The sequence below is a fragment of the Pan troglodytes genome, chromosome 18 (genome assembly GCF_028858775.2).
Source record: "Pan troglodytes isolate AG18354 chromosome 18, NHGRI_mPanTro3-v2.0_pri, whole genome shotgun sequence".
Lineage (NCBI taxonomy): Eukaryota > Metazoa > Chordata > Mammalia > Primates > Hominidae > Pan > Pan troglodytes.
This window is the reverse complement of record NC_072416.2, coordinates 66,713,264-66,731,686: the sequence shown is the minus strand read 5'-3', so window position 1 is coordinate 66,731,686 and position 18,423 is coordinate 66,713,264. Positions and strand designations below refer to the sequence as shown.

At 47.9% G+C, this 18,423-nt stretch overlaps 1 protein-coding gene and 1 pseudogene across 3 annotated transcripts in view; both read right to left on the bottom strand.

Moving 5' to 3' along the window:
• Positions 1–18,423, bottom strand: part of CDH3 (cadherin 3) — a 77,066-nt gene that overhangs the window by 32,454 nt on the left and 26,189 nt on the right. For all 3 annotated transcript variants that reach the window (XM_001168050.7, XM_054669492.2, XM_016930062.4), the window contains exons 3-12: positions 13,237–13,322; positions 11,435–11,578; positions 11,057–11,212; positions 10,807–10,951; positions 9,742–9,917; positions 8,616–8,744; positions 7,221–7,406; positions 4,938–5,179; positions 4,412–4,557; positions 2,033–2,257 (exon numbers count right to left, since the gene is read on the bottom strand). In XM_001168050.7, coding sequence (XP_001168050.3) covers positions 2,033–2,257; positions 4,412–4,557; positions 4,938–5,179; positions 7,221–7,406; positions 8,616–8,744; positions 9,742–9,917; positions 10,807–10,951; positions 11,057–11,212; positions 11,435–11,578; positions 13,237–13,322 — 1,635 coding nt within the window. The remainder of the gene's footprint in view (positions 1–2,032; positions 2,258–4,411; positions 4,558–4,937; positions 5,180–7,220; positions 7,407–8,615; positions 8,745–9,741; positions 9,918–10,806; positions 10,952–11,056; positions 11,213–11,434; positions 11,579–13,236; positions 13,323–18,423) is intronic.
• On the bottom strand, positions 2,961–3,462 carry LOC134808759 (10 kDa heat shock protein, mitochondrial-like; annotated as a pseudogene).

The following is an 18,423-nucleotide window of genomic DNA, read 5'->3' as shown; positions in this document are numbered from 1 at the left end:
TCGCTGGGCTCCTCTTAGTCAAAGGGCCAGAAGGCAGAATCCACTCTGTCCCCATTTAGTGCCAGGAGGCAGAGACAGCTCTCCAGTCTGAACAACTAGTCGACCATGTGGAGTGGCCAACATGGGGTATATGTCATTAAAACATCTCTGCCATCCTATAAGGCTGATTTCTCAGTTGTTGATGATGATGGCAGTGGTGACTAAATGGGCACTTTTTCTTTCTTTTTTTTTTTTAATTTTTCTGAGACAGAGTCTCGCTCTGTCACCCAGGCTGGAGTGCAGTGGCGCGATCTTGGCTCACTGCAACTTCCACCTCCCAGGTTCAAGTGATTCTCCTGCCTCAACCTCCTGAGTAGCTGGGATTACAGGCATGTGCCACCACGCCTGGCTAATTATTTTTTATATTTTTAGTAGAGACAGGGTTTCACCATGTTGGCCAGGACAGTCTCGACCTCTTGACCTCGTGATCCGCCCACCTCAGCCTCCTAAAGTGCTGGGATTACAGGCATGAGCCACCTTGCCCGGCTAAATGGGCACTTACTAAGTGCCAGGCCCTACCCTGATCCTCACCATTGCTTTAAGAGGTGGGAACTGCTGTTATTCTCATTTTACAAATGCAGAAATTGAGGCTTAGGGAGTTAGGTAACTAGCCTGAGGTCACATGGGGTAGAGTCTAGATTAATTTCCCTGACAATAGAACAAGGGCAAACAGAAAAATGAAATTAAAGCCAAGAACCAGGTTATCAATACTGATCAATACTGTTACAGGTATTAATAACACTGGGTTTTGGCCATAATGCTTATGCTTTTTATTTTCCATACCATGGTGAGTGAGACTGCCTAGATTAAAATCCTGATAGGCCAGGTGTGGTGGCTCATGCTTGTAATCTCAGCACTTTGGAAGGCTAAGGCGAGAGGATCACCTGAAGTCAGGAGTTCAAGACCAGCCTGGCCAACATGGCAAAACCATGCCTCTACTAAAAAATACAAAAATTAGATGGGCATGATGACAGGTACCTGTAATCTCAGCTACTCAGGCAGGGATAATTGCTTGAACCCGGGAAGCGGAGGTTGCAGTGAGCTGAGATTGTGCCACTGCACTCCAGTCTGGGAGACAGAGTGAGACTCCGTCTCAAAACAAAAACAAAAACAAAAAACCCTAGTGACATTTTAATTTTATTTTATTTGAGACAGTCTCACTCTGTTGTCCAGGCTAGAGTACAGTGGCACAATCTCGGCTCACTGCAACTTCCGCCTCCCAGCTTCAAGCGATTCTTCTGCCTCAGCCTCCCGAGTAACTGGGACCACAGGCACACGCCACCATGCCTGGCTAATTTTTGTATTTTTAGTAGAGACAGGGTTTCACCATATTGGCCAGGCTGGTCTCGAACTCCTGACCTGGTGACCCGCCCACCTCAGGCTCCCAAAGTGCTGGGATTACAGGTGTAAGCCACTGCGTGTGGCCGTGACATTATTTTTAAAGCCATAACGCAGCCGGGTGTGGTGGGCATCTTGTGGGCCACGGGGCAACGGTCTCCTCTAGAACCTCAATCAGATGCTATTTATTAACCTGGTGGAGGTCTTTGAAATTCCACAGGACCCCTAAAAGACCCTTCTAGCCCAACCGCCTTCCTGTGTAGATGGAAAAACTGAGGCCTCGAGAGGGAGGGAGTGACTTGGCCCATGTCACATAGCGAGAGTCAGGACCCAGCACAGTGATCGTAGCCAACACTCACTGAGCATGCTCTGTGCCAGGTCCACTTCACATGCTCTACATAGGTTCGATTCCTCGAGGCCTGTTTTTCCATCTACACAGGAAGGCGGTTGGGCTAGAATGGTCTTTTAGGGGTCCTGTGGAATTTCAAAGACCTCCACCAGGTTAATAAATAGCATCTGATTGAGGTTCTAGAGGAGACCATTGTCCCCATGGCCCACAAGATGCTAGGATAGGAACGTGTGCAGAATCCTGGTGTGGGGCAGATGCCCACCAGTGGGGTGGCACCCCACCCGCTACCACCACTCACTCAGGTACCTTCCTCGTTGACCTCTGCCGTCCAGTAGATGTCTGAGTCATCTGTGAGCTGGGCCTGGAAAGGGGAGGTGTGGGGAGACAGGTCCTTGTCCGTGATGTTCAGCACCTGGCGCACAGGGCTTTGGTTGCAGATGGTGATCTGACGGGGCTCAGGGACTGGGCCATGGTCGTTGACATCAATCAGTGTTAGCAGAAGGGTTCCCGTGCCAGTGGTGGGAGGGCTTCCTGTTTGTAATGACACATATGATGAGCTCCCTGTGACCCACCCAGTCAGCCTCAGGGGGGCTCCTGTTTACCGCCCAGCTCTCACCTCTCAAGACCTTCCATGCCCTTGCTTCCAATACATGGCACATACATGCCAGTTGGGCCATCATTCTCATTTCTGTCCACAGCAGACATTACTATCATGACACAGTTGCAGCCACTTCATCCAGACAGCCACTATAACCACAAGGCGAAACCTACCGGCTACTTCAGGGTTACTCCAGTGTTTGTCGATCAGCTTCAGGGAAGCTTCCCTTCACAGCCCTGCTGCAACCTCTCACCTGCCTGCAGGTCCTGGTTCATTACATGTCAACCAGAGGAGACAACTACGTCATAACCTCCCATCTGTTATGGTGTGGCATCACTAATCTGTCATGGCACTTTCCAGTCAGCCCCTATCAATCAATCACAAGGGAAAACTGACAGGCCAATTCAGGACCCAGTGAACCAAAAACTAAGGCTGAAGGGACTCTCCTAATGCTGATGTTTTATTTACTTATTTGAGAGTCTTGCTCTGTTGCCCAGGCTGGAGTGCAGTGGCACAATTTCGGCTCACTGCCACCACCACCTCCTGGGTTAAGGTGATTCTCGTGCCTCAGCCTCCTGAGTAGCTGGGACTACGGGCGTGTGCCACCACACCCAGCTAATTTTTTTTGGTCATTAGTTATCATTAGTTTATTATAAGAGAGAAATATGGAAATTATTTACATGATGAAAGGTTTCAGAACTTCAGTGGAATGGGCAGCTTCACGTTGATGCCATTCCAATAGTGACTTATTTCAGTCTACGTACTTTCCAAGAATGTCACCATCCCTAAATAGGAGATAATCCTTGTCATCTAGAACTACTTTGGTGCCTCCATATTCTCGGAGAAGAACTTTATCTCCAACTTTCACGCTAACTGGTTCAATCTCTCCACCCTTTCCTTTAGAATCCGATCCAACAGCAACTACTGTTGCTGCAATACTTTTCCTTGAGATTTTTCTGGACGCATAATGCCTCCTTTGGTTACAGTTTCAGCGGCGCTCCTTTCAACCAATACTCGGTCAAAGAGTGGAAGAAACTTTCTAAATGCTTGTCCTGCCATGACTCCCTCTGCCTCAGACTCGTACTCTGCTCTTGTGTAGCGCCGCAAGGAGAGACATGCGGTCTGACCCTGGCGACATGTGAAAAGACCGCCTGGGTGCAGGTGCACTCACCCCAGCCCTTGCCGCTCGCCCTGAGGCGTGCTGCAATTCGTCCCAAGGGCCCTGCGCAGGCCACTGATGCGGGAACTGGGAAGCGGCACACTCAGCTAATTTTTTATATTTTTAGTAGAGACAGTGTTTTGCCATGTTGGCCAGGCTGGTCTAGAACTCCTGACCTCAGGTGATCCACCTGCCTCAGCTTCCCACAGTGCTGGGATTATAGGCTTGAGTCACCATGCCCGGCCCTAACTCTTATTTTTTAATTTTTCATTTTTTGTAGAGACAGGGTCTCTGTATGTTTCTCAGGCCAGCCTTGAACTCCGGGGCTCAAGTGATCCTCCTGCCTAGGCCTCTCAAAGTGCTAGCATTACAGGCCTGAGTCACCACACCTGGCTCCCTCCCAACTCTTGGGTTTTAGGGAAATTGGAATCATGGCCAGTCCCTAGGATCAGTCTTTTGTTGTTGTTGCTTTTTGAGATAGTCTCGCTCTGTCACCCAGGGTGGAGTGCAGTGGCACGATCTCGGCTCACTGTAGCCTCCACCTCCCAGGTTCAAGTGATTCTTCTGCCTCTGCCTCCGGAGTAGCTGGGACTACAGGTGCACACCATCACACCCGGTTAATTTTTTGTATCTTTAGTAGAGACGGGGTTTCACCATGTTGGCCAGGCTGGTCTCGAACCCCTGACCTCAGGTGATCTACCTGCCTTGGCCTCCCAAAGTGCTGGGATTACAGGCATGAGCCACTGCATCTGGCCTAGGACCAGTCTTTAAAAGACTCCTCTGAAAGACCCCTTTGACCGTCTGGATTGGTTTGCAAATAGCCCTCCTCGACACATGTTCCCACCTGTGGAGGAAACATGCTGTGCTGTGTCATGTGACCTGAGAACCAAAAGTGGCTCTTGTGGGAGGGCTGGGAGGATGCTCTCACCATTGTCCATGGCCAAGACCATGACTTCATAGATGTTGTTCCTCACAAACTGCTCATCCTCACGGTCGAGGGTGCCCACAGCTGTGACCTGCCCACTGTCTGGGTCCATGGCTAGCCACCCTGCTGGGTCTCTCAGGATGCGGTAGCTGGAGAGGAAAAGTTGAGACGAGTACATCCAGAATATTTAGAATTCTGATGTCATCATTCAGGGCCTCCTCATACCAACTGGCAGATGGCCTCTGGGCTCCTAAGCAGGATCATATGGAAAATGCACCTCACCCATAAACGGGGACCTAAAGCAGCAGGTGCAGGAGTCCCAGGAGGGATACATGACAGAGTGAGAAATACCTGCCCCCAAACCCCTATTCAGTCTTCAGCCTCAAAGAGGGTAGGAAGAAGAGAACCTATGCAGGAGGGATATTCCTATTTAACAATCTCTATGGTAATCAGAACAAACGTTGGCCATGATCACCCACCCACCAACTGTACCAGTACATGCTGCTCACTGAGCCCAGCTCCTGAGTACCTGATCTTTTGATTCTCCTTGTCAGGGTCTTCTGCAGTGTAGACACACACAGGCTCCCCAGTGGGGATGCCCTCCTGGACCTCAACGACTTTGGAGGGTGGGACAAACACAGGTGCCTCATTCACATCCTCCACGTGGACCACTATGGTGGCTGTGGAGGTTGGGAGCTTCAGCACAAAAGGGGCCTCGTTGGTCACTTCAACGTACAGGGTGTGCTGGTTTTTGGCCTCAAAATCCAAACCCTAGGAGAGAAGAGGAAGAAGGACCTGGACCACCATTTTGAGAGGAGGCCCTGTGTAGTACAGTTGAGATGTGAGAAGGAAAACGCCAATACTGAGGGGCTTGAGGCCCTCACTAGCAACAGTGCTGCCCCTTCTCTGTCCCATAAACACTCCCGTGTTTCCTGAGTGCACATCTAATGGGGCCTCTCAGACCATCCTAAAGGTAACTGTATTAATAAGCCCTAGATCAATGGTTCCCAGTGGAGTGGTGGTGATGTTTGAGAAAACTGGGGGGCCTAGCATTGTGGCTCATGCCTGTAATCCCAGCACTTTGGGAGGCCAAGGCTGCTGGATTGCTTGAGACCATTATTTGAGACAGGATCTTGCTCTGTCACCCAGGCTCGAGTGCAGTGGCTTGATTATGGCTCACTGCAGCCTCGACCTTCTTGGGCTCAAGCTATCTTCCCACTTCAGCCTCCTGGGTAGCTGGGACTACAGGTGTGTGCCACCGCACCCAGCTATTTTTTTTTTTTTTTTTGGAGACGGAGTCTCGCTCTGTCATCCAGGCTGGAGTGCAGTGATGCGAACTCAGCTAACTGCAACCTCCGCCTCCCGAGATCAAGCGATTCTCCTGCCTCAGCCTCTCGAGTAGCTGGGACTACAGGCATGTGCCACCACGCCCAGCTAATTTTTGTATTTTTAGTAGAGACGGGTTTCACCACGATGGCCAGGCTGGTCTCAAACTCCCAACCTGAGGTGATCTGTCTGCCTCGGCCTCCCAAAGTGCTAGGATTACAGGCATGAGCAATCGTGCCCGGCCCCAGCGAATTTTTTATACTTTTAGTGTAGACAGGATTTCTCCATGTTGTCCAGGCTGGATTTTCTTTTTTTTTTTTTTTTTTGAGACAGAGTCTTGCTCTGTCACCCAGGCTGGAGTCCAGTGGTGCGATCTCGGCTCACTGCAAGCTCCACCTCCCGGGTTCACGCCATTCTCCTGCCTCAGCCTCCCAAGTAGCTGGGACTACAGGCGCCCGCCACCACGCCTGGCTAATTTTTTTGTATTTTTAGTAGAGATGGGGTTTCACCATTTTAGCCAGGATGGTCTCGATCTCCTGACCTCGTGATCCACCCACCTCGGCCTCCCAAAGTGCTGGGGTTACAGGCGTGAGCCACTGCACCTGGTCTGGATTTTTTCTTTATTTTAGTTAGGACATTCTCTATTTTTAGAAATAAGAGTTAGGTTAGTTATACTATAAATGAACTTCATTTCACATCATTTAACAATGTCGAAGTGGCATTACAAAGTATTTGTTGCAGAAAAGAGGACAGCAGACCCCAGTCTTTAAAATATATTATTTCATACAATATTTTATACCCTGCTTCTCAAACCACACCATTCTTCATAGTAAACCAGGAAGTAAAAGAAACTGATGCAAGATTAGGCCCATCTTCATTTTTTTCTTTTTTAGTGCTGATGGGATCTTGCTATGTTCACCAGGCTCATCTGAAACTCCTGGCCTCAAGTGATCCTCCCACCTCAGCCTCCTAAAGTGCTGGGAATAAGTGTGAGCCACTGCGCCCAGCCTTATTCAGACTTTTTGACCCAACCCACGTACTATACCCCAATAAAAACAAAAATATATACACACAAAAAAGAGACTTTTTGAGAGGTAAGAGTGTGCCTCAGTGATTCAAAACATTTTATTATCTAAACACCTAGACATGAGTTTTAGAGTAAATGCAAAGTCAACATGGATTTCAATAAAATGGACTCTATGTGAGACTGATTCGGGGCAGCCATTGGACACTGTGGTCTGGGAGGAGGCGCCACTGATGTGCTTCAATTAATCAGTGACTCTTACCTATTTATGAAGTGGGCTCCTGGGTAAGATTTAGTTTGAACAAAGGGACTTCCCAACACAAGAGTGGTAGAACAGTGTTGGGAGCCACTGGGCTGGTACGATTCCTGGACTAGCCCACGGGAGACAGTGGCTCCTCATCCTGAAGGCTGCAGACCTGACTGCCCCAGGTATACCATTGTCTGAGGCCCGAACTGACTCACCTTCCTGGTTGTCAGGATGCCCTGGTTGCTCTCAGGGTGGGTGGTGATGGTAAAATGGTCCCCGTCGTCACCGCCCATGATAAGGTAGGTGGCACGCCACGCTGGTGAGTTGGGGGCGTCCAGATCAGTGACTGTCAGCCTCTGCACCTCATGGCCCACTGCATTCTCAGGCACATGGGCCTCGTACTGTCAGTGTGAGAAGCACAGCACTATCAGAGCAGAGAATGACTGTCCTACTCCAGAGGCTGAGAAGCCTCCATCCAACCTCAGGGGATCCCCATGCCTTTACCCTTTCCTGGACCACCCACCCACTTTGTGGGGTTTCAGGGTATACACAGCGGCAGGATGTCCCCAGCAGCAGCCTCACAGCTGCTGGCACAGACCACACCAATCCTGTGCCTGCTTTCCCTACACGCAGGGGCCTGATGTTCCAGAAATCTCACGGGTTTGCATGCCCAAGCCCCTGCCACGTGTAGCTCTCTATCCAGCTGAGATCAGAAAGGAATAAGGAAGGTGGCAAGAAGGGCTAGGTGCCTGAATGGGCTGGGGCACTGAACAGGAATTTTTTGGAGGTTCTGGGACATGTGACAAAGACTGGAAAATCAGTTGCTCGGAACAAAAAATTTATTCATTTACTTATTTTTATTTTATTTTTTTAGACAGTCTCAGTCTGCCGCTCAGGCTGGAGTGCAGTGGTGTGATCTCGGCTCACTGCAACCTCCACCTCCCAAGCTCAAGCGATCCTCATGTCTCAGCTTCCCAAGTAGTTGGGACTACAGGTGTATGCCACTGCACCTGGTTAATTTTTGTATTTTTAGTAGAGACGGGATTTTGCCATATTGGCTAGGTTGGTCTTGAACTCCTGGCCTCAAAAGTGTTCTGCCCGCCTTGGCCTCCCAAAGTGCTGGGATTACAGGTGTGAGCCACTGCGCCTGGCCTCATTACAAATTTTTATTCAGACCTAATTAACGTTCAGAGTTGTCTAAAGATGGAAGCGGGAGGATGTAATTGGCACCTTGATTGGCACTGAGTCCTCTGCCTTGGAGGTACGCAAGCATTCACTGGGAAAAGATGGGCAGGTGTAGGTACAAGGAAAATATGTTTTCAAATCAACAAAGATTTTCATATCAAGCACTTCTTTTAGGGCATCATGTTAGGAAACGTACATAGATTATTTCATTTGAAACTCAGAACAGTGCAGCCGGTATTATCATTATCTCCTTTTCACAGATTAGGAAATGGGGCACAGAGAGGTTAGGTAGTTTTCCTAAGGTCACACAGCCATAGTGCTGAGACTGGCATTTGAAGCAATATAGACTGGTTCCAGTTTCCTGAGAAAGGCAAACTTTGGTCCTTCATTATCTGATGAGGGACTGAGTGAGGAAGGGGCATTACCTTCTGGGGGTCAAACACGGGAGCATTGTCATTGGCATCAAGGATCTCCACTACTGCCACTGCCGTGGTGGTGGAGCCGTCCCCATCCATGTCTGTGGCCTGGATGGTCAGTGTGTACTCAGGGACTTTCTGGGGAGAAAGAGAGGAGAGGGGAAGCCCATTGTGAGTTTAATCTGAAGGGTCCCTCCCCTGACCTCCAGGAAGCACTGGCTCATGGGTGTATGGATGGAGAGGAGAATCTCTCCCTATCATAAGACTGACTCCTTGACCACCCCTCACCCCCTGCCAGGAGAACAGAAGCAGAGGATGCTGTTGGAGAGGGAACGGGTGATCCAAATAGTTCTCCTGGGCCTGTCCTAGGGAAGCCTTGGCATCGCCCCCTGACCCTTAACTGCTCCAGAATGAGTCTTGCTTTTGTTTTTGAGACAGGATCTTGCCCTGTCGCCCAGGTTGCAGTGTAGTGGCGTGATCTTGGCTCACTGCAAACTCCACCTCCCAGGTTCAAGTGATTCTCCTGCCTCAGCCTCCCAAGTAGCTGGGATTACAGGTGCCTGCCACCACGCCCAGCTAATTTTTGTATTTTTAGTAGAGACAGGGTTTCACCATGTTGGCCAGGCTGGTCTTGAACTCTTGACCTCAAGTGATCCTCCCGCCTTGGCCTCCCAAAGTGCTGAGATTACAAGCGTGAGCCACTGTGCCTGGCCTCAGAATAAGAGTTTTGAGTGAGGATTTGGATAAAGGTATCAATTAGGAAACAGGCATCAAATCCAGTATCCATGGAGCTAATTCTACTTTGTGGCACATAAGGGACCAATTTGGGTAATGTGCACACTAAGTGAGCCACTCTGAGAGGAAATGAGAAAACCTACAGAAAATACCAAAAGTAGGCATTTTACAGCTGCCTCCCAGCCCTGGAGGAGATTTAACGAGATTGGCTGGCAGCAGGCCACGGGCCCAAGGAACCAGGGGCATGGCATGTGAACCCAGCAGCGGCCATCCCAGCTGACGTGGGTCCTCACTGTTCTGCCTTGGGCTTTGTGGGCAGGGATAGGAGCTTCTGCTCTCAGAGTCAGTTCCCAGCCTGGGCAACTCTGGGTAGGCAGTACTTTCCCTAAGGGCCACTCACTTCCCGGTCCAGGCCACTGGAGATGACGCTGATGGTGCCTGTGCTCCGGTGAATGGTGAACATGAGGTCGTGTGGGTCCTTTGGTTCTTGGCTATGGATGGAGTAAGCAACCACCCCATTGTAGGTGTAGATGGCATCATCCTCATCCGTGGCTGTCACCTGCATCACAGAAGTACCTGGAGAGAAGGGATGAGTATCTTTTCCTCCCAGTTCCAACTCCAGCCCCGTCTACTTCTGGAACTCTTTTTTTTCTTTTCTTTTCTTTTTTTTTTTTGAGATGAAGTCTCACTCTATCACCCAGGCTGGAGTGCAATGGTGTGATCTCGACTCACTGCAACCTCTGCCTCCTGGGTTCAAGTGATTCTCCTGCCTCAGCCTCCTGAGTGGCTGGGATTACAGGTGCCTGCCACCACGCCTGGCTAATTTTTTAATATTTTTAGTAGAGATAGGATTTCACCATGTTGGCCCAGCTGGTCTTAAACTCCTGATCTTAAGTGATGTGCCTGCCTAGGCCTCCTGAAGTTCTAGGGTTCCAGGCGTGAGCCACCGCGCCCGGCCTCCATCAGCCATGTTCTAACACCTCCAGTCTTTGCTGCATTCCCTGTGGCTGCCATGCACTCAAGAGCTTCACATTAGGCGCTCTGTATTACGTAACAGTCTGCACATGGTATTTCTCATCTTCACCACTCTTTGAAGTTGATATTATTCCCATTTTTAGATGTGAGAAGTGAGGCTCAGAGGTCAAGAATATGCCCAGGATCACAGCCGGTAAAGAGGGCAAAGCCAAGATTCAAATCTAGGTCTTTGAAGCTCCAAAGCTAGTGGTTCCCAAGCTTGGCTGATCATCTGAAGCTTTAGGGAAAATTTCAAATATACAGATTCCAGAGCTCTGCTCTGGGATCATTCTTATTCAGGAACCTTAGGATGGAAGGGGGGGAAATCTGGATTTTTAAGAAGATCCCAAGTAATCTGATACACAGCCAAGGAAATCAGGTATGGTGGAATCTTTTAGCATTTAAGGGTGTGGGCCCAGCCCCGTAGCAGTCCCCTTCCCAGTCCTCTTACCTGGTAGGACTCCCTCTAAGACCCTCCCTCGGAAGGTGTCCTGGATAAACTTGGGCTTGTGGTCATTCTGGTCGGTCACGATGATGGAGATGTTCATGGGGTCCTCCACTGAGGCACCATTCTCTGACACAGCGTGGCCAAAGAGCTGTGGGGTACACAGCTCTGGGGTCAGCCTGGTGCCACCCACCTCACCAGGCCTAGGACCCCACTTCTGAGGGGACATTTACAGTAGACACTAAAGGCTACTTGCCTCATACTTGGCAATCTCCTCCCGGTCCAGTGGCTTATTCAACAACAACCAGCCTGTCTCCTTCTCTACAGCAAAGACACCCTCAGGGGGGCTGTCTGCCCCCGGCCCCGTGATGCTGTAGAAAATCTTGGTGTCTCTATCTTTATTAGACTTGAGCTGGAGGGAAAAGAAAATGGCAGCTGACAAAGTAACAAATATCCCATGACTGTGACAAAGAGTCCTCTGTGAAGAGGGCACTGCCATAGGAGAATCTGCTCACTGAACAGGAGAGGTTTTTCTGTCTCAGCCCCCACATTCAGTAGCAAGAAATCTCATGCAGGCCTTTGGATGGGGGTCCCTGGGGCCACCAATGCTTCCCAGGAGAAGGCACAGTCGTACCTGATTCAGTCTCTGGGGGAAGGGACCCTTGCCATTTTCAGGGACAGATATTGGAGCAACCACCCAATCTCTCTTGTGTCTTCGTAAGATACGTTTGGATGGGAAGATCTTCAATGGATTCCTTTCCATCAGTGACCTTCTTTCCTGCAAGGAGAGAAACTCCTTAACCCAGATGTGCAAATAGCTGGGACATGCTCAACATCCTCTCACCTATAAGAGTTAAAAGGGTGGCTGGGCATGGTAGCTCACGCCTATAATCCCAGTACTTTGGGAGGGTCACTTGAGCCCAGGAGTTCCAGAGCAGCCTGGGCAAGATAGCAAGACCCTAAGTTAAATTAAAAAAAAAAAAAGTTAAAGGTGAGGAGACCTAGATGAGCCTATTGCAAGGGAAACTCGGTGTTTACTTATACAGGAGGACCAGTGAAATATACTACAGCACATCCATCTAGTGGAATACTATGCAGCTCTAAAAATAAGAATGAGTATGCTCTCTATGTGCCAAAAGGGAAAGATCTTTTTTTCTTTTCCTTTTTTTGAGATGGAGTGTTGCTCTGCCACCCAGGCTGGAGTGCAGTGGCACGATCTCGGCTCACTGCAACCTCTGCCTCCCAGGTTCAAGTGATTCTCCTGCCTCAGCCTCCTGAGTAGCTGGGATTACAGGCATCTGCCACCACGCCCAGCTAATTTTTGTATTTTTAGTAGAGACGGAGTTTCACCATATTGGCCAGGCTGGTCTCGAACTCCTGACCTCAAGCAATCCACCCGCCTCGGCCTCCCAAAGTGCTGGGATTACACGCGTGAGCCACCGCATTCAGCCTGATTTTTGATTTATGCTGTCAAATGGAAAGATTAAGGTATAGGGCAGCTTAATAGAGTTTAGCATTTTACTTAACAAACACATTGTGCTTAATATGTGCCAGGTACTGTTCCACCTTTTGTGTAAAAGGGTAGGAAATAAGACCATATAGTCATATTTTCTTGTACATGGCTGAAGTCAGGGAGAATACAGAAAAAAACTAATAGTGGCTATCTGTGGAAAGAGGGTAGACATTGTGCTGTGCTGATACACTGTTAAGTAGAAAAAGAAAGGTGCAGACATGTGAACAGCATCCTAGCTTTTGCATAAGGAAAAGAATCTGTTTTTATATATGTATATATACGAAATAGGTAACATGTAAAAACATGTATAATATAAATAAATATGTAACACATATAAGTATAGACTATATATAAACTCTGGAAGGAAAGAAACTGGGAACAGTGGTTAACTGCGTGAAGGGGTGAAGGGGGCTTTGGGCAAATGGAGGCAAACAAGGGGAGATTAGTTATTGTATAGCTTATTATTATTTTTTATTTTTGAACCATGTGGCTATATTAGCTATTCAAAAATTAAAACGAAGTGTGGCCAAGCACCCCAGGTGTATCTTCCTGGAGGCTCATGGGATTGGCAGGCCTGCGTTTAGAGCTGCCTTCAGTTGGGGTTAACATGGATGATAAGGGAAGGAAGTAAAGGAAGGTGGGAGAGGGAATCCGAGGGACTCAGTACAGTGGGTGATTACTCACAAGGCAGCTCTTGGCTCCACTGGCCTGACCTCAGGCACCACCGTTGGGCAGCTGCAAGCACTACCCCCCTTAGATCAGTGCTCACACCCAAGCTGTGGACAGCTGAGGACTAACACTACCTCCTCTGAAGGGTTGACTTGGCTCACAATGGCCACAGCAACCAAAGGCTCCTGGCCAGCAATTTGGGCATGCACAGAGAACATCTTTCTTTTGTCCTGCAGGTGGACATGGTGTTTTACCTGGACTGTCTCGCCATTCCGCACAGTGAAGTCATCATTATCAGTGCTAAACAGAGCTGGCTCTTGCCCAGGGCAGCCCATGAATACTGTGGGGAAGGGGAAGAGAGAGCATTAGGAGGGCAGGAGTATTCTGGAAGTTGCCCCAGGAAAACAAGACTGACAAGAGTCCTCTGACTGGATCCAGGACTGCTAAGTGGCTGCAGAAGGGTGACTTGGCTTACTTTCTCTGACCAGGAGTGTGACTAATACAAGTTTCAGAGGAGGCTTCCAAGTTTGGTTTCGAGAGGGAAGATCGCCTGGTGGTCAGTTTGTGGGTCAAACTCTTCTTTGTTCTTGGTCCCAGAGGACCAAGATCATAGACATTCAGGGACATTAGCCCCAGGTGGCCTTATGTGACATGGGGTTGACTAAGGTCATAGCTAGAGGCAGAAGATTTTCTGAAGGCTGTGAGAGTCTATTTACACACAATATATATGCCCACAGGATCACCTGGACAACCTTTGGTTGCTTCAGTTCATTTCGCTCCTTCTGAATCCCCAATGCTTGGCTACTCTTTAAACAAGCACTCCGAGTTAGTAACCACCATTTACCAGCTGGAGGTGAATTTCATCCCTATAACTATGATACCAAGGTAGGTATTATCCCCCACTTTTTTTTCTTTTCTTTTCTTTTTTTTTTTTTTTCGAGACAGAGTCTTGCTCTGTCACCAGGCTGGAGTGTAGTGGCACAATCTCAGCTCAAAGCAACCTCCACCTCCTGGGTTCAAGTGATTCTCCCGCCTCAACCTCCTGAGTAGCTGGGGTTACAGGTGTGCGCCACTATGCCCAGCTAATTTTTGTTTTTTAGTAGAGATTGGGTTTCCCCATGTTGGCCAGGCTGGTCTTGAACTCCTGACCTTGTGATCCACCCGCCTTGGTCTCCCAAAGTGCTGGGATTACAGGCATGAGCCACCGCGCCCAGCCACCTTTCCAAAGATTAGAAAACTGAGGTTCAGAAGCCAGGTCTACCCGACTCCAAGACGCACACTAGAGAATATTCACAACCAACGTTGTTACCTACTCTTCCTTATGGCCAATGCAAGAAATCAGGGAATCTGCCAGGGGCTATACCCTGGGTCCTGTCAGCACCATGCTCTGCCCAGTGCTCCCATTTTTGCTAGGCTGCAACATAACAAAGACCACAAGGACGGCCCCACGCCTGTCCATAGATATGTCAGGCGAGGGCACAAACTGTCCTTTCAGAAAGGCTGTCTTTTAGTTTCAGATTATTATTATTTTGGTTTAAAAATATCTTTCCTTAAAATAAGAAAGGATAACAGATGAGGGGTTTTTTTTTCTTTCAATTTTTACTTTTTTTATTTTTTGGAAACAGAGTCTCACTCTGTCACCCAGGCTGGAGTGCAGTGGCATGATCTCGGCTCACTGCAACCTCCACCTCCCAGGTTCAAGTGATTCTTCTGCCTCAGCCTCCCGACTAGCTGAGACTATAGGCACGCACCACCATGCCTGGCTAATTTTTGTATTTTTAGTAGAGATGGGGTTTCACCATATTGACCAGGCTGGTCTCGAACTCCTGACCTTGTGATCTGACCGCCTCGGCCTCCCAGAATGCTGGGATTACAGGCGTGAGCCACTGCATCCGGCCCAGATGAGGTTTTTAAAATAATAAAAGTAATATGGACATGACAAAGTATTCACATAGTATATAAGAGCACAATATAAAAAAGTAGAATTCTTTTTTTTGAGATAGGGTGTCACTCTGTCACTTAGGCTGGAATGCAGCAGTGTAATCATAACTCACTACAGCCTCAACCTCCCAGGCTCAAGGGGTTCTCCTGCCTCAGCCTCCTGTGTGGCTGGGACCACAGACGCATGCCACCATACCCCGCTAATTTTCCTTAATTTTTTGTAGAGATGGGGCCTCACTTTGTTGCCCCAGCTGGTCTCGAACTCCTGGGCTCAAGCACTTCTCTTGCCTTGGCTTCCCAAAGCACTGGGATTACAGATACGAGCCACCATGCCTGGCCGAAAAAGAAGAATCCTAAAGGATTAATATCCAGAATATGTAAAGAATTCATAAAACTCAACAACAACAAAACCCAATTTTAAAAAACAGGCAAAGGACTTGAAAAAATCTTTCTCCAGAGAAGATATACAATGGCCAATAAGCACATGAAAAGATGCTCAATATCATTAGTTAGTAGGGAAACGCAAATCAAAATCACAATGAGATACCACTTCACATGCACTAGGATGACTATAAAAGAAAAAACAGAAAACAACAAGTGTTGACAAGGATAGAGGGAAATTGGAATTGTCATACACTGCTGGTGGGAATGTGAAATGATGCAGCCACTGTGGAAAACAGTTTGGCAGTTCCTCAACGTGTTAAATGTAGAATTACCACATGACCTAGCAATTCAATGCCTAGGTATATACCTGAAAGAACCAAAAGGATTCAAACAGATACTTATGCATTCATTTTTACAGCAGTGTTATTCATAATAGTCAAAAGGTAGAAACAACCCAAGTGTCTATCAAGAGATGAATCTTTTTTTTTTTTTGAGATGGAGTCTCACTCTCTTGCCCAGGCTGTGGTACAGTGGCTCACCACAACCTCCACCTCCTAGGTTCAAGCGATTCTCATGCCTCAGCCTCCCGAGTAGCTGGGCCTACAGGTGTGCACCACCATGCCCAGCTAATTTTAGTATTTTTAGTAGAGATGGGGTTTCACCATGTTGGCCAGGCTGGTCTCGAACTCCTGGCCTCAAGCGATCCACCCGCCTGGCCTCCCAAAGTGCTGGGATTACAGGAGTCAGCCACTGCACCCGGCCTCTACACGAATTTTTTGAAAATCATCTGGGCATGGTGGTATGCACCTGTTCCAGCAACTTGGGAGGCTGAAGTGGGAGGATCATTTGAGCCCATGAGTTTGAAGCTGCAGTGAGCCATGACTGTGCCACTGTACTCCAGCAAGACCCTCTTCTCTAAGAAAAAAAAAAAAGGAATTGACCAGGGGCTAGAGAGAGAGAGAGGGGAGGGGAACTACTACCTAATGCCTAATGAGTACAGAGTTTCTGTTGGGGATGATGAAAAAGTTCGGGAGATAGATAATGGCGATGTTGCACAAACTGTGGATGTACTTAGTGCTACTGAATTATTTACTTAAAAACGGTTGAAATGGTACATTTTATGTTATGCCTATTTTAACACACACACAAACAAAAGTCTGATATGGGAAGACAATCACTTTGGAAAACAATTTGGCAGTACATATTGATATATTAATTTCCTAAGACCCAGAAAGTCCACTGTGATGTACAGACCCAACAAAAATACATTTGCCAAAACCTATGTATTATAATGTTCATAACAGCACTATTCATAATAGCTAAGCCGGAATCGGCCCAAACAATGAAGGAGAATGGGTAGAAACACTGGGTATATTCACATAATGAAGTGAATGAAGCACAAGGACAGGCAACTACATGGGAAATTTAACAAACATAAGGTTGAGTAGTAGAAGCCAGATATGAGAGGACATATGCAAGTTTCCACTAACAGGAAGTTCAAAACCAGGCAAAACTCATCCAGGCAAAGGAAGTTAAGACACTGGCCATCTTTTAGGCAGTGGACTCAGTGAATGGGAGAGGACAGAGGGGCTTGGGGACCCTAAAGAGCTGCCTCAGAGCCCAAAAGCTTACCACACACAGAAGGATCCTCTGTGGGAAGGCTGGAATGTGATCACAAGAAAGAGAAGATTGCTTAGGAACCAGCCCTGCCTCCTTGATGACATCCCCGCCGAGGAGTGCTGGGCTGTGACGTGCTTGGCCAGTGGGAGGAAGGGGAAAGGAGATCTGGGCCTGATTCAGTTCCAGAGGGTCCCAGAGGCCACACAATCCCCAGGTGGCCCTGCCCTTTATTGCCAGCACACAGCTTTGTAGACTCATCTTCTGAGGAACCCTGCTTTGCCTTAGTGCTAGAAGGACCAGGAATGATAATGTGGCAAAGGTTAAATCATCTTCAATATAGGGCAAAAGTTAAATAATCTATGGGGGCACTTACTCCATAGGTTATTTATCCAGCTATGCAATATAACACTTTATATAGGGAAGTTCTTATACTATGATAGTAAAACAAAATAAGAATGCAGAACTACTATATAATACATGTAACTATGCACAGAAAAATGACTGAAATGAAATGACCTTTCCCAATGATGAAGGTCATCAGAAACTTATTTTCAAGTTCACTGCAATAACCATTTGGCCATGACTACCTGTTGGCAACTTATTTTCTCAATTTTTCTGCAGGTCCAAGTTTTCCCTTAACACGAGTTGTGTCCCTCCAAAATTCTTATGTTGAAGTCCTAACCACTGGTACCTAAAATGGCCATTAAATGTGAAGACAGGGATAATGAAGTCAGCCAGGCATGGTATCTCACGCCTGTAATCCCAGGACTTTCGGAGGGCGAGATAGGCGGATCACCTGAGGTCAGGAGTTTGAGATCAGCCTGGCCAACATAGTAAAATCCCGTCTCTACTAAAAATACAGAAATTAGCCGGGCATGGTGGCCTGCGCCTGTAGTCCCAGCTACCCGGGAGGCTGAGGCAGGAGAATCGCTTGAACCCAGGAGACAGAGGTTGCAGTAAGCCGAGATCGCACCACCTCACTCCAGCCTGGACAACAGAGCAAGATCCATCTCAAAAAAAAAAAAAATGGTAAAATGAACTCATTAGGCTAGGCCCTAATCCAGCATGACTGGTATCTTTAGAAGAGGAAGAAGTTTGGTTTGGACACAGGTAGTTACAGAGGGAAGACCATGTGAAGCCACAGGGAGAAGTTGTCCATCTACAAGCCAGAACTATAAGAAAATAAATTTCTGTTATTTAAGCCACCCCAGTACCTGGCACTTTGTTATGGCAAATCTAGCAAGTGGGTATCAAATCTCAGCTGGGCATGGTGGCAGGCACCTGTGGTACCAGCTACTTGGGAGGCTGAGGTGGGCAGATTGCTTGAGCCCAGGAGTTTGAGTCCAGCCTGGCCAATATAGCTAGACCCTGTCTCTTAAAAAAAAAAAGTACATCAATCTAAAATCCCTCCCCTTCTAAATTACTATTAATAGATAATATTTATGTACTACTTTTTTGTTTTTGTTTTTTTGAGACACAGTCTCGCTCTGTTACTC